We start from the raw sequence: 15,581 nt of genomic DNA on the forward strand, positions 1-15,581 counted from the left end.
TGAGCCCGGCCTTGGCTGGGGAGGGCGGGGTATAAATAAAAAAATATTATTATTATTATTATTATTATTATTATTATTATTATTATCCTTTTCATGTAATTTATCTGTTAATTTTACCAGTTCTGCATATCCCATAAGTTTCCCTTGCCATTGTTCTTTTGCTGGTATGTCTTCTGTCTTCCATGCTTGTGCTAATATAATTCTTGCTGCTGTTGTTGCATTGATAAATCATTTCTAATTTTCTTTTTCTAAATCTTGATCTAAAATTCCTAGGAGGAATGCTTCTGGTTTCTTAAGAAAAGTCTTTTTAAACATTTATTTGCTAATTCAATATATATCATTCCTCATTTATTTCTAACCCTTTTGCATTCCCACCATATATTATAAAATGTACGGGATGGAGGGACTTTCGAGGAGCCATGGGGCTGGGACTGCCCAGAAGCAGAATCCGCCTGCAATTCAACAAGATGATGATAATAATTGACTAAGGAATGAAAGAAGAATTTATTATGATTTATACCCCGCCCATCCAGCTTGCACAGAACTTGCACAGCCCTGAGCCTCTGTTTCCAAAAAGCAAGCTTGATCTTCTGAGAGAGTCCTGGGAGATTTGGCCCCCCAAAACAAGCTCAACAGCTTCAGCTTGGCCCCCTAAAAAAAAGCCCAACAGCTTTGGCCCCCTAAAGAAAGCCCAACAGCTTCGGCCCCTTAAAAAAAAAATCTCAGCAGCTTGGGCCCCCTAAAAAAAGCTGACTGCTGAAAACATGGACAATTGTATAACTCAACCCCAGGAACAACAACTTTTACATCCTAAGAATGGTTGCGTTATTACGGAGACAGAGGGAGAGCTGATAAAAATTTGTCCCCCACAATGAAGCCAAGCCAATGGCGGATTGAGCAGCCGCAATATTTTCTCGTGGAAAATAGCAGGTTGGGCCAACAAACTAGGGGACGAGACATTTTGTGAATACATAACGTGTTTTCATGTGATAACGTTGCAGGAAACCTGGGCAACTGACAACATAGTCCTTGATGGCTACCGTACTTTTCGCCCTATAGGACGCACCGGCCCATAGGACGCACCTAGATTTTTTGGGGGGGGCAACTTTGGCATCGCTCCTGGAGCTTGCGGGGCTGGGGGCAAGGAAAGCGGAGCTTACCCCAGCCCCCAGAATGGGACCCAGAGCCATGCCGAAGCTGCGTGCAGCTTTGGCATCGCTCTGGGAGCTTGCGGGGCTGGGGGAAGGGGAAGTCCTCCGCCAGCCTTCTAACCAAGTTGGGGGACAGCGGGAAAGGCGCGCTGCGCCTCTCCTGCTGTCCCCCGAGTTTGCAGGGCTGGCGACGGGGAGGAGCAGGCTTCTCCCCCCTGCCAGCCTTCTAACCAAGTCGGGGGACAGCGGGAAAGGCGCGCTGCGCCTCCCCGCTGTCCCCCGAGCTTGTGGGGCTGGCGGTGGGGCTCTCCTGAAGCCTGGAGAGCGAGAGGGGTCGGTGTGCACCGACCCCTCTCGCTCTCCAGGCTTCAGTGAAAGCCTGCATTCGCCCCATAGGACGCACACACATTTCCCCTTCATTTTTGGAGGGGGAAAAGTGTGTCCTATAGGGCGAAAAATACGGTACTTTGCCTATGAAATTAAGGCCTCTAAACTGCATGAAAGGGGAAGCCGGGGGGGGGGTAGTAACTCTGGTCTCCACTTCCTTGATGTCACAGGTTACTGAGTGTTCAGTTCTCGAGCACCTGGCGCAGGGGATCACCTTGCACTATGAGTCCAAGAGTATCGTCTCAGCTTACATTCCACCATACAAAGTGCAAGCACAGATTGAGAGTACATGGCGTAAATTCCATCGTTTCCTTTCTTCAAATTAAGTACCTTCAAATTAAGTACCTTTTTACATAATGGGAGACATGAATGCCAGACTAGGTTCAAATGACGACTGCCTGGAAATAAAATTTTCAATGTTAAGGAAACTAAAGGAAAACAGCCTTTTCTCCTTAAGTGCCGCCCCCCCGTAGGTCTTCTAAAGACCACCAAATCAATTATGCCGGCTTTTGTCTGGCCTCCTTACAAATAAGTCCTGACTTCATGATTGTTAACGGGGCACTACCGAGGGACAGAGGAGAGTTCATAAATTCTAATGGAGCTAGCACAGTAGATTACTGTCTCAGTAACAGGGAGGCCTTTAAATTAATCAAAAACTTCAATATCGATAACAGGACTGAGAGTGATCATTTGCCTCTGATCATCTCCACTACAGTGGTACCTCGGGTTACATATGCTTCAGGTTACATACGCTTCAGGTTACAGACTTCGCTAACCCAGAAATATTACCTCGGGTTAAGAACTTTGCTTCAGGATGAGAACAGAAATCGCACAGCAGCGGGAGGCCCCATTAGCTAAAGTGGTGCTTCAGGTTAAGAACAGTTTCAGGTTAAGAACGCACCTCTGGAACGAATTAAGTACTTAACCTGAGGTACCACTGTATTGGCCAAAATTCAATTCAGTGCTCTCACATAGAACAAGAGAAAATTGATAAAACTAATGTTCCAGCATTGTGTAGGAAAAAATGGACACCTGAGCTGGCTACTGTAGCTGAGATATCAACAGATTCTTCCCTGACTGCTAACGATAATCTCATTGAGTTCTTGCAGGATGTGGTCTCTGTTAACATAAATCCAGCCAGCAAGCCCCACATTACTAAAGGGTGCAGATGGTTCAACCAAGAGTGCCGCGTGAAGAAAGCCTTAAGGAACTCTTATTTGGCCTACAGAAACGCTGGCCTAAACTATTTACCCCCAACCTATTTCAAAAGTAAAAAAGAATACAAAGCCCTTTTGGCTTCGAAAAAAAGGTAGTCTGAGCAAAACTCCTGGTGTCTCTTACTGAATGCCTCGCTAAACAACGAAACAAAACTCTTCTGGAAACTAGTCTCTGGCTTTCTGAGCAATAGCTCTCCAGCCCCCAGCTGTGCCATTCCAGCTCAGGTATGGGAGAACCATTTTAGAAATATATTCACAGGAAATTCAAATCTCCCCGCCAGTTTTTATGATGAAGATTCAGCAGAACTGTCACTGCTCCCACAATGGAGCCCGGTTACAGTGGAAGAAGTCTATACATTAATTGGGAACCTGAAGAGTGGTAAGGCCCCGGGAAATGACTATCCCAGCGGAATTGATAATACCAAATCAGCACTGGTGGGCTCCTCTCCTGGAGGCACTTTTTACTGTGGTAAATAACTCTGGCAAAGTACCGTCTAGTTGGAAACATACAATAGTAGTCCCAATCTTTAAGAGAAGCCAGCCAAACGTGCCTTCTAATTATAGGCCAATCAGTCTGCTTTCAATAATAGGAAAGCTGTATGCCCGTTTTCTCTGTAATAAACTGACAACTTTTCTAAATGACTATAACATACTATCTGAAGCTCAGGCAGCTTTCTGCAAGAACCACTCAACATCAGATCACTGTCTAATGCTGTCCCTCCTAGCCGAGAAGTACACCAGACCTTGACAGGGAAAACACTTTGTGGCCTTTATGGACCTGAAATCTGCCTTTTGACTCCATCCCCAGATTCCAACTATGGGCCAAGTTAATAATAATAATAATTTATTTACGGCTATTAGCCCATAAAATATGTACAGGGCCAAGTTACATCTAGCACTGAAGGATAAACGTCTCCTATATCTTACTAAAGCCCTGCACTGTGGAAGCAATTTGCAGGTTAGGTGTGGGTTGCAGGGCCAGCTCTCAGACTGTATTGAGATGGCCAGGGGAGTGAGACAGGGATGCATTTTGGCCCCTACTTTGTTCAGTTCGTTTCTGAATGACTTAGAGGCAAGCTTAATGGCCACGTTCCAAAAATAGGGACGAGAAAGACCCCTCTCGTTGTATGCGGATAACGCGGCCTTCCTCTCCCGAACCAGACCTGGCCTGAACTATCAACTAAGGAAATTCTGAGACTACTGCTCTGGTAATGGGTTATCCATCAGTTATGAAAAATCTAAAGTCCTGGTGTCTGAGAAGAGATTCTCCCTGAGTAAATGGGTACTGGACGGTCACAAACTAGAGCAGACCAAATTCTTCCGGTACCTAGGGCTTCTGTTCCATTATTCCAAGTCCTGGAAACATCATTGGCAGACCGCCTATCAAAAGGCGGAGGTAAGCAAACTGGCTATACTTAAAATTCTTTTATACAAGGGGAGGCCATTATGTTCCATCAGCCATTAAGGTATTTAATGCAAAATCTGTCTCTCAACTCCTCTACGCGCCTCAAACGCCTGGTTCAATGGCTCATTCTCCAGGTTCAATGGCTTCCAGGCAAAGTTTCTCCGGTCCAAATTGTGTTCCAAATGCAATACTATTTTTCAAAACAGGTGAATGTCCTCTATCAACTAAAGCATGGTGGGCTGGCCTGAGATACTAGCTCAAGATCTGTGTCTTTGGCCTAGGGAAGGGCTTCCATACCTTCCATACCTAAACAATGAGGAGTTTGCCAGCTCATAGATGAAAATGATGGTTAGGAAAGCCACTTGGCTTGGTATGCCACCTTCTCTCCTGTACCATCTGGGCTATGATACTGCCTTTGAATCTCTGAGGCTAAGCCTCTGGGACATATCACATAGTGATCTCAATCTCATGTTATCTGTGGCCCATTAGAAGTAGGAATTCACTATGGGTTCGAGTTTCAGACACCTGCATGTCTTATAAATTTGTCTGTACCAACATACCGGCGTCTTTTCACCCAAGCCAGATTAAATGTATTCCCATCAGAAGTGTTAAGCGCCAGACTGAGAGGTGTTGTGGTTGTTGTTGTCGTGTCCGCCTCTTTGTGACCCCCTGGACCAGAGCACGCCAGGCACTTCTGTCTTCCACTGCCTCCCGCAGTTTGGTCAAACTCATGCTGGTAGCTTCGAGAACACTATCCAACCATCTTGTCCTCTGTCGTTCCCTTCTCCTTGTGCCCTCCATCTTTCCCAACATCAGGGGCTTTCCAGGGAGTCTTCTCTTCTCATGAGGTGGCCAAAGTCTTGGAGCCTCAGCTTCAGGATCTGTCCTTCCAGTGAGCACTCAGGGCTGATTTCCTTCAGAATGGATAGGTTTGATCTTCTTGCAGTCCATGGGACTCTCAAGAGTCTCCTCCAGCACCATAATTCAAAAGCATCCATTCTTTGGCGATCAGTCTTCTTTATGGTTCAGCTCTCACTTCCATACAACACTACTTGGAAAACCAGAGCTTTTACTATACGGACCTTTGTTGGCAAGGTGATGTCTCTACTTTTTAAGATGCTGTCTAGGTTTGTCATTGCTTTTCTCCCAAGAATCAGGCGTCTTTTAATTTCGTGGCTGCTGTCACCATCTGCAGTGATCATGGAGCCCAAGAAAGTAAAATCTCTCACTGCCTCCAGACTGAGAGGTATCCCTTATCAAAATAGGATCTGTGTGTGCTCTCAGGACGTCGACTGCATGAGGCATATTTTATTGCATTGCGGACAATATGATCAAGCTAGGGAACTATAGATTAAACCACTACTGGCAAATCGGCTGGGTCAGTCTGAAGCCTAGTATATCAAATATCTTCTGGACGACAAGTCCAATGATATCACAGTGGCCGTGGCAAAGTTTCTTTCAGTAGTCATACAAATCAAAGATCAACATACCCATGACTAAACAAATAACGCTTCAGTCTCCCTTCTCTGGAGGGTTGTCTGTATGAATCTATTTTATTCTGAATCCATGTTATGGGTCGTTGGACCGCAATAAAGATGATGATAATAAAAAAGCGCAACAGCTTCAGCTCCCCCAAAAAAGCTCAACAGTTTGGCTCCCTAAAATAAGGAGGAGGAGGAGGAGGAGAAGAATTTTTATTTGTACCCCACCCTCCCCGTCCAGAGCCGGGATCAGAGTGGCTGCTATCATATCAATAATACAATGACCATAAAAAGAAGCAATCGATCAATTAAAATGCACCCCAAAATTAATTCAAATAAATTAAAGTTAAAAGGGGACAAATGGCCGTCCTCAGGTTAAAATGGAAAGTGGTTAATACTCACCAGAACAAACTGTTTTCCCCAATATTATAAGGACCTGTGAGCCTCCTTGTTATTCTACAAAGAGAAAATGAGACTAAAAAAAATGCTCCACAACTTCTGGTCGATCCAATGGGCAGTGTTTTGTTTTGTTTTAATAGTGAAAATAGATTTCAGTCCCTTGGAAGTTGGACATGTCCGCTTTAAATCTTTTAAGAGTTCAGTGTAATCTATAGCAACTTGGATGCAAATTAAATAAAAAGGAGTGACTTCGTAAAATAGCACCATTCACAAATAACCAAAATGCAGGGGGCTTGAAAAGGCCTAGTGTTGTTATTCAAAGTTCCTCTTTTTATTTCTATACTGCTTTATGTTTTTAAGGGGGGAAATCCCAAAGCAGTTGATGTTAAAACATCAAATTAAGCACTCCAGGATAAAACAGCACAGAATAAAGTCAGGTGTAAAGTATTCCAGCCTTCTAGGTGCTGGCGCCCGCACTGTGGAACGCCCTCCCATCAGATGTCGAGGAAATAAGCAACTATCTGACTTTTAAAAGACAACTGATGTTTTTAAAGTTTGATGTTTTATTCTGTTTTCAATGTTCTGTTGAGAGTCGCCCAGAGTGGCTGGGGAAACCCAGCCAGATGGACGGGGTAGAAATAATAAATTATTATTATTGTTATTGTTACTGTTATTATTTATCCACAGGCTCCTTCACAAGCTCTTTCTCTATGGGGAAGCTAAGTTACTAGCTAAGCTATTATTATTATTATTATTATTATTATTATTATTATTATTCAGAGCAGCATAATTAATATGAATCTAAAACATTAGCTTAAAGATTTCAAGATAAAACATTACAAGAGAGGTCAAGTATAGATTGCACACATTTAACGCAGCAAAGTTAAAAAAATCTTAAAATTTAAAACAATATCATTACTGAAGTAGTCAAATATAAAGTGCATATTTAAAACAGCACAATTGGCAAAAGAATGAAATATCACCTGAAGCATAACAGAGATCTGCTGCTAATACTGCCAGCGTTTGTTCATGGCGAGCAGCAACTGTGGAACTGGGTCTGTGATAAAACAAAATAAAAAAATTCCTTCCAGTAGCACCTTAAAGACCAATTAAGTTAGTTCTAGGTATGAGCTTTCGTGTGCATGCACACTTCTTCAGATACACTGAAACAGAAGTCACCAGACCTTTCTATATAGTGAGAAGGTGGGGAGGGGTATTACTCAGAAGGGTGGTGGGAATGGGTGATTGGCAGATAGCTGTGATGAGCCTGTTGACGACTCTTAACGACTGCAATAGGTCTTACAGGAAAAAGCAAGGGGTGAGAAGGTGAAAAATGGCTTTGTCATGTATAATGAGATAAGAATCCAATGTCTTTGTTCAGACCAGGTCTCTCCATGGTTTTAAGTTTGGTGATAAGTTGCAATTCAGCAGCTTCTCTTTCCAGTCTATTTCTGAAATTCCTTTGTAATAGAACAGCTACTTTGAGATCTTGTATAGAATGTCCTGGGAGATTGAAGTGTTCTCCTACTGGTTTCTCTGTCTTGTGGTTCCTGATGTCGGATTTATGTCCGTTTATTCTTTGGCGTAAGGTTTGGCCTGTTTGTCCAATATAGAGAGCTGAAGGACACTGTTGGCATTTGATGGCATACACAATGTTAGACGATGAGCAATTAAATAGTCCCGAGATGGTATGTGTGATGTTGTTGGGGCCAGTAATGGTGTTGTCCGGGTGTATGTGGCAGCAAAGTTGGCATCTGGGTTTATTGCAGGCTCTGGTGCCAGTGTCCGTGTTAAGTCTGGTTATAGTATTATTGTGGGTTAGGAGTTGTTTAAGATTGGGTGGCTGTCTGTAGGCAATGAAAGGTCTTCCTCCCAGAGCTTGAGAAAGAGAACTGTCATTGTCCAGGAGAGGTTGTAGATCTCTGATGATGCGTTGTACTGTTTTAACTTGGGAGCTGTATGTGATGACTAGAGGTGTTCTGTTATTTTCTTTTTTGGGTCTGTCTTGCAGCAAGTTCTCTCTGGGTATCAGTCTGGCTCTGTTGATCTGTTGTCTAACTTCATCTGCTGGGTATTTTAGTTCTAAAAAGGTTTGCTGTAGATCTCTTAGGTGAGAGTCTCTGTCTGTAGAATTGGAGCAGATGCGGCTGTAACGTAGTGCCTGGCTGTATACAATGGACTGTTTGGTATGTTTGGGATGGTAGCTAGAGGCATGTAGATATGTTTGTCGGTCAGTTGGTTTACGGTATAAGGTGGTGTCTATGCGCCCATCCTGTATTTTTATAGTAGTGTCCAAAAAATGTATTTCTTGCATAGATTGATTCATTGTTAGGTTGATGGTGGGGTGAAAATCATTGAATTTCTGGTAGAAGGTGTCCAGGGTCTGTTGACCATGTGTCCAGATGATAAAAATATCGTCAATGTATCGCAGGTACAAGAGAGGTTTGAGTGGGTAGGAGTTTAGGAAACGCTGTTCTAAATCCGCCATGAAGATGTTGGCATACTGTGGGGCCATGCGGGTGCCCATTGCTTTGCCGCTGATCTGAAGGAACAGGTCATCACCAAATTTGAAGTTGTTGTGGGTAAGGACAAATTGGCAGAGTTTGGTAGCAAAGTCCGCTGTGGTTTTATCTGAAATGGTGTTCCTTATAGCTTGTAAACCATCGTTGTGTGGGATGTTGGTATACAGAGATTCCACATCCATAGTAGCTAGTATAGTATTGTTGGGAAGATTATTTAAAGATTGTATTTTCCTCAGAAAATCTGTGGTGTCACGTACATAGCTGGGAGCACTGATGGCATATGGTTTCAGAACAGAGTCCATATAACCGGAGACACCCACTGTAATAGTGCCAATACCTGACATGATGGGGCGTCCTGGATTTCCTGGTTTGTGTATTTTAGGTAGAAGATAGAAAGTTCCTGGTCGAGGTTCTGTTGGTGTGTTTGTGAGGATCTGTTCTTGGATGTGTGTGGGTAGCTCCTTAACAATCTTGTTCAGTTCTTTTTTGTATTCTTGTGTGGGGTCTGAGTCCAATTTTATGTAAAAGGCGGTATTGGAAAGTTGTCTGTGAGCCTCCTGAATGTAGTCAGTTTTGTTCATGATGACGACAGCTCCACCTTTGTCCGCTTCTTTAATTATAATGTCTGGGTTGTTTCTGAGATTATCTATGGCTCTCCTGTCTGTGATGAGAGACAGCCAAGATAGGGTCTGTGATGAGAGTCTGTGATGAGAGACAGCCAAGATAGTAACTTTTAAACAAAAGTTATTTTAAAAATCTTTTTGATTTCATTATAGATAATTTCCCAATAATTCTTTATAATTTTGTAATCCCACCCCATCTGAAAAATGTCCCTTCTATTGTTTTCATTTCCAACACTTGCTTTCCTTTGCTAAATTAACTGGAGCTAAATACCATCTAGACATCCTTTTCATATAATTTTCTTTAACCGCCACACATGCTGTCAATTTTATCTCATCCTTCCATTGTTTTCCCCATTCCTCCATCTGGATATTGTGTCCCATCTCTTGTGCCCATTTAATCATAACCGATTTTTTAATTTTTTATTATTATATACAAGCATACAAACATACATTTAATACAATCCTTAAAAGTGTTCAGATATACTTACACTCAATCCCACAAATAATTCCTTTTCCCATCACCATCCACCACCCCTCACCCCACCTCTATATGTAACCCATTTAGTGCCCATATTTATCCCCCCCCCCGCGCTGTTGTTTCTAATAGGACATCATGGTGTCCTCTATTTCCAATAAATAAAAGTTCTTGCCTATTGATTGGGTTCATGTCCAATCACCAAAGGCAGTAGTTGCCAGAGTGAAATCAATGAGAGACAGCCAATATGGTCAATAAATAAACGTTTTGGCCCATTGATTGGGTTCTGATCTGACGCTGCATAGTGTTGAGTCAAAGCTCTGCCCCTTGAGCTTCCTTCCGATCTTTCCTTTCTGGCTTCTCTTTCAGATCAACAACAAGGCGGCGACGGGTGAGGAGGTGCCACGCACCATCATCGTCACCACCCGCTCCCAGTATGGGCTGCCGGAGGACTCTGTCGTCTACTGCAACTTCAACCAGCTTTACAAGATTGACCCAGCCACCCTTCAGATGTGGGCCAATGTGAGTAGCTCCCTGTGGCGAATCAGAAGTCTCACTGGGCGCCCACTTGGGAAGACCCAGTTCTCTGAGTGCATGTTCTGGAAGTTGGGCAATAGGGGCAGTACAGGATTCCTTTTGGTGTACCGACCTCCCCGCTGCACCAAGATTCACTGGCCAAGCTGATTCAGGTCGTGGTGGATGTTCTCCTAGAGACCCCTAGTTTGGTTCCCCTCTGCAAGGAGGCGCAACTGATTCGGATGGTCCGTCCCTGCCACCTAATGGATCCAAATGATTTCCAGAGAGTGGTAGGGGGTGCTTTATCCCATGCTGATGGCCTTTCAGCTGATTCCCTGGGGGGCTGCTGGAATGCGGAGTTAATCAGGGCTATCAACCGCCTGGCTCTGAAGCGCCCTCTCCGATTGCATGGAGACCGGACAGCCCCATGGTTTTCCAAAGAGCTGAGGGTGATGAAACAATCGCTGAGATGGCTAGAGCGCCGGTGGCAGAAAACTCATTCTGAATCGAACCAGACACGGGTTAGAGCTCAACGTCGAGCCTACTGAGTGGTGACGGCGAAGAGGACTTACAGTGGTGCCTCGCAAGACGAAAAGAATCCGTTCCGCGAGTCTCTTCGTCTAGCGGTTTCTTCGTCTTGCGAAGCAAGCCCATTGACGGATTAGCGGATTAGCGCTATTAGCGGCTTAGCGGATAAGCGGATAAGCAGATTAGAAAAAGGCGGGGGGAGGAAAAAGACCCCGCAGGAACTCGCAAGACATTTTCGTCTTGCGAAGCAAGCCCATAGGAAATCGTTTTGTGAAGCACCTCCAAAACGGAAAACTCTTTTGTCTAGCGAGTTTTCCGTCTTGCAAGGCATTCATCTTGCGGGGCACCACTGTACTTCACCGCCCCATTGCATCTGCAGAAAACAGCAGGAGGAGACTCAGGTGGTTCACAATTTCACAGAACCACCTTTGCCACCGGGGCCTGGGAAAGACCCCAAGATCTCCTGCAATGATTTTGGAAAGTTTTTTGCATATAAAGTCGCTCAGATTCAGAAAGGGATAGACTCCACTGTGGGATCAGGGATGGGGCGGGAGAGAGCCAAGAGTCCTGTCTAGTCGAGTTGTATGAATCAATTCCAATCTGTTCCACTCACTTGGACGAGTGAAACCAACCATCTGTCTCCTTGATCCTTGCCCATCCTGGCTCATAAAAGCGAGCTGGGAAGAGCTAGGCAATGGGATCCACTGGGTGGCAAATGCTTCCCTCTGTGAGGGCCACTAAAAGAGGCAGTCATTAAACCACTTCTTAAAAAACATATTTGGACCCGGCCAATATGGCCAACTATCGCCCAGTCTCAAATCTTCCATTCTTGGGCAAGGGGATTGAGTGGGTGGTTGCAGAACAACTCCAGGCACGCCTGGAGGATACAGACCATTTGGATCCCTTCCAATCAGGATCCAGGCCTCACCATGGGACTGAAAGTGCCTTGGTCGCGCTGATCAAGGATCTCCAGCGGGCTAGGGACAAAGGTGAAAACTGTTTCTCCTTGCCGATGTAGACAGATTCCTCTGAGCTGGAAGGCCCACCACTTGCCCCCTTGACCTGTGCCTGTCCTGGCTGATTAGAGCATGTCCAGACGAGGTGCAGCCCCCCGGGTGAGATCATCAATCTGGCACAGGGACTTTCCCAGGGGAGTTGAAGGACGCAATGGTGTGTCTCCTCTTAAAGAAAACATCTCTAGATCCTTTAGATCTATCCAATTACTTCCCGGTTCTGAATCTTCTTTACCTAGGTAAGGTAATGGAGAGAGTGGTTACCGAACATTTTGGTAGGTTTCTGGATGAAACATCCAGGAAGGAAGTTGTCGCTGCGGCACTCCTTGTTGTGTGGAGTGCCGCAGGGCACAATCCTTTCCCCGATGCTTTTCAATATCTTTATGCACCCCCTTGCCCAGATTGTCTGGAGTTTAGGGCTGAGTTGTCGTCCATATGCTGATGACACCCAGCTTTATCTGTCAATGGACGGCCACCCTGACTCGGCCCCAGACACACTGACCAGATGCTTGGAAGCCGTGGCTGGGTGGCTGCGTGGGAGCCAGTTGAAGTTAAATCCTTCGAAGACAGAGGTCCTCTGGCTGGGTCAGGACAACATGGGGTTGGGGGGCCAACTCCCTTCTCTTGTGGGGGCGCAATTAGTGCCAGAGCCTTCTGTCAAGAGTTTGGGTGTAACCTTCGATGCCTCTCTTTCCATGGAGGCGCAGGTTGCAGCCACAGCAAAGGTGGCATTTTTCCACCTCCGCCGTATTAAGGAATTGGTTCCTTACCTTTCTCGCCCTGATCTGGCCATAGTGATCCATGCGATGGTCACCTCCAGGCTTGATTATTTTAACTCGCTCTATGCCCTTGAAGCTGACCCAGAAACTCCAGCAGGTGCAGAATGCCGCGGCGAGGCTCCTTACGGGGTCCTTGTGCGGGATCACATTCAGCCACTGCACTGGCTCCCGGTGGAGTACAGGGTCAGGTTTAAGGTGATGGTTTTGACCTTTAAAGTCCTATGTGGCCTAGAACCCTCGTACCTACAGGACCGCCTCTCCTGGTATGCCCCGCAGAGGACCTTAAGGTCCACAAATAACAACACTTTGGAGGTCCCGAGCCACAAGGTGGTTAGATTGGTCTCAACTAGGGCCAGGGCCTTTTCAGCTCTAGCCCTGACTTGGTGGAACGCTCTGTCACAAGAGACCAGGGCCCTGCGGGATTTGACATCTTTCCGCAGGGCCTGCAAGACGGAGCTGTTCCGCCTGGCCTTCGGCCTAGACTCCCTCTGACACCTTGTATGGGATTTGGCATATACATTTTCCCATGGCTTTTTTGCTGGCCCATGCTGGCCCATCCAGCATGGATAGCTGGCTCGGGTGAATAGCTGATGTTTCCTCCCTTTATAGTCTTGATTTATGGGCTACTACTAAAATGAGGCTGTATTTTAAGCCGTATTTTTATTAATTGGGTTTTTTTTCTATTACATTTTATTGTAATTTATATTTGGTGTTAGCCGCCCTGAGCCTGGCCCTGGCCAATGAGGGCGGGGTATAAATATTTTTTTATTATTATTTATTGGTTCTGCTGCATCTCTCGGCGGACTTTGGTACCATCGACCATAATATCCTTCTGAACCGTATAGAGGGGCTGGGAGCTGGGGGCACTGTCATACAGTGGTTCTGCTCCTTCCTCCTGGGCTACATCCAGAAAGGGGGGGGGGAATGAGCGTTCAGACCCCTGGGCTCTCACTTGTGGGATGCCTCTTCCCCCATGCTTTTTAACATTGATATGAATGCACCGGGAGAGATCACCAGGGGATTTGGGGCTGGGCATTTCCATCAGAATGCGGATGATACCCAGCTCTACCTCTCCTTCATATCTGAACCAGTGAAGGTCCTGTGTGAGTGTCTGGAGGCGTTTGGAGGATGGATGGTGGCTAACGGATTGAGGTTGAATCCTGACAAGACAGAAGCCCTGTTCTTGGGGGACAGGGGAGAGGCTGCTGTGGAGGACTCCCTGGTTCTGAACGGGGTAACTGTCCCTAAAGGACCAGGTGCGCAGCCTGGGAGTCATTTTGGACTCACCTCTGTCCATGGAGGCGCAGGTCCATTCTGTGTCCAGGGCAGCTCCATCTGGGACGCAGGATAAGACCCCACCTGAAGGAGCATCTCCACCCTGGACTCCGGGGTCCCTCACCCAAGGGCCTTCTCAGTGGTGGCTCCCTCTCCCATCAGATGTCAAAGAAATAAACTATCGGACTTTTAGGAGACATCTGAAGGCATCCCTCTTTAGGGAAGCTTTTAATGTTTGATGTTTTATTCTGTTTAATATTTGGTTGGGAGCCACCCAGAGTGGCTGGGGAAACCCGGCCGGATGAGCGGGGTAGACATAATAAATTATTATTGTTATTGTTAATGTTATTGCTATTACTTGCAGATTCTGAAACGTGTCCCAAACAGCGTCCTGTGGCTGCTGCGTTTCCCAGCTGTGGGGGAACCAAACATCCAGCAGTATGCGCAGAACATGGGCCTCCCCCAGAACCGGATCATCTTCTCTCCGGTCGCCCCCAAAGAGGAGCATGTGAGGAGGGGGCAGCTGGCCGACGTCTGCCTGGACACTCCCCTTTGCAATGGCCACACCACCGGGATGGATGTCCTCTGGGCTGGAACCCCCATGGTGACCATGCCAGGTGAGATGGCGGCTCAAGTTGATATTGTGATGATTACGATGATTATGCATATTGTTCTGGTATTGGGTGCCGAGACACGTTGCTTTGAGTTGGACCTGGGATTCCCACCAGGGGGGTGTTCTTGGGGATTGTCAGGAGGTTGGCCTATGTATCCCAAGGGCTTGGTTGTGAGCCAGATGGTTACGCTAGTGGGAAGGAAGGAAGACTTGGGTTATCCAGTTTGGGCAATGGGCCCTTCTACTTGGGCACTTCCCTTAATCCACCAAGAAGATATTCCTCAACAACAGGGGTCTGCAAAATTTGTCGGCAGGGATTAGGGATAGGGCTTAGGGTTAGGGGGTTAGAATAGGGATAGGGGCTAGAGATAGGAGTTAGGGATAGAGGATAGGGCGGGGGTCAGCAAACTTTTTCAGCAGGGGGCTGGTCCACTGTCCCTCAGACCTTGTGGGGGTCCGGAATATAGTTTGGAAAAAAGAAATGAATGAATTCCTATTCCCCACAAATCATCCAGAGATGCATTTGAAATAAAAGAACACATTCTACTCATGTCAAAACACATGTCCGCGGGCCGGATTAAGAAGGCGATTGGGCTGGATCCAGCCCCTGGCACTTAGTTTGCTCAACAAGATGAGGACAGACCATGCTTGCAACGGAGCTTTGTATGACCTGCTGCCTTCCGTTTTGCAGGGGAAACCCTCGCCTCACGCGTTGCTGCCTCCCAGCTCACTTGCCTCGGGTGCCCCGAGCTCATCGCGAAGAGTCGACAGGAATACGAAGATGTCGCAGTGAAACTGGGGACCGATCCAGAATAGTAAGTAGACATGCAACTGGGGTTGGGAGAGGCCGCGGCGTTGGTTGTGCAGCTCACGAAACCCGAAGGTAGCATTCAGCATCATGTTTCTTTAGAGAAAAAACTTCCTAGAATACAGTGGCACCTTGGTGCTCAAACGCCTTGGCACTCAAACGACCCAGAAGCTAAACGCTGCAAACTCAGAAGGAAGTGTTCTGGTTTGTGGACTTTTTCCGGAAGCCAAACGTACTCCGTTTTGAGTGCCACGCTTCCAATTTCAGTGCCACACTTCCGTTTGCAAAGAGCAGTTGCTAAAGACAGGCAGTCATTGAGACATGCTCTTTGCATACTTTATTATTGTTATTATCATCATCATCATCATCAACAACAACAGTTTGCAAAG

The 15,581-nt window shown here is 46.1% G+C and overlaps 1 protein-coding gene across 2 annotated transcripts in view; it reads left to right on the forward strand.

The window, feature by feature from the left end:
• Positions 1-15,581, forward strand: part of OGT (O-linked N-acetylglucosamine (GlcNAc) transferase) — an 83,237-nt gene that overhangs the window by 65,331 nt on the left and 2,325 nt on the right. For both annotated transcript variants that reach the window (XM_081846726.1, XM_081846727.1), the window contains exons 19-21: positions 10,030-10,182; positions 14,136-14,388; positions 15,076-15,199. In XM_081846726.1, the coding sequence (XP_081702852.1) occupies positions 10,030-10,182; positions 14,136-14,388; positions 15,076-15,199 (530 nt within the window). The remainder of the gene's footprint in view (positions 1-10,029; positions 10,183-14,135; positions 14,389-15,075; positions 15,200-15,581) is intronic.

This window comes from Podarcis erhardii (assembly GCF_964252035.2).
Source record: "Podarcis erhardii genome assembly, chromosome: Z".
NCBI classification, from domain to species: Eukaryota; Metazoa; Chordata; class Lepidosauria; order Squamata; family Lacertidae; genus Podarcis; species Podarcis erhardii.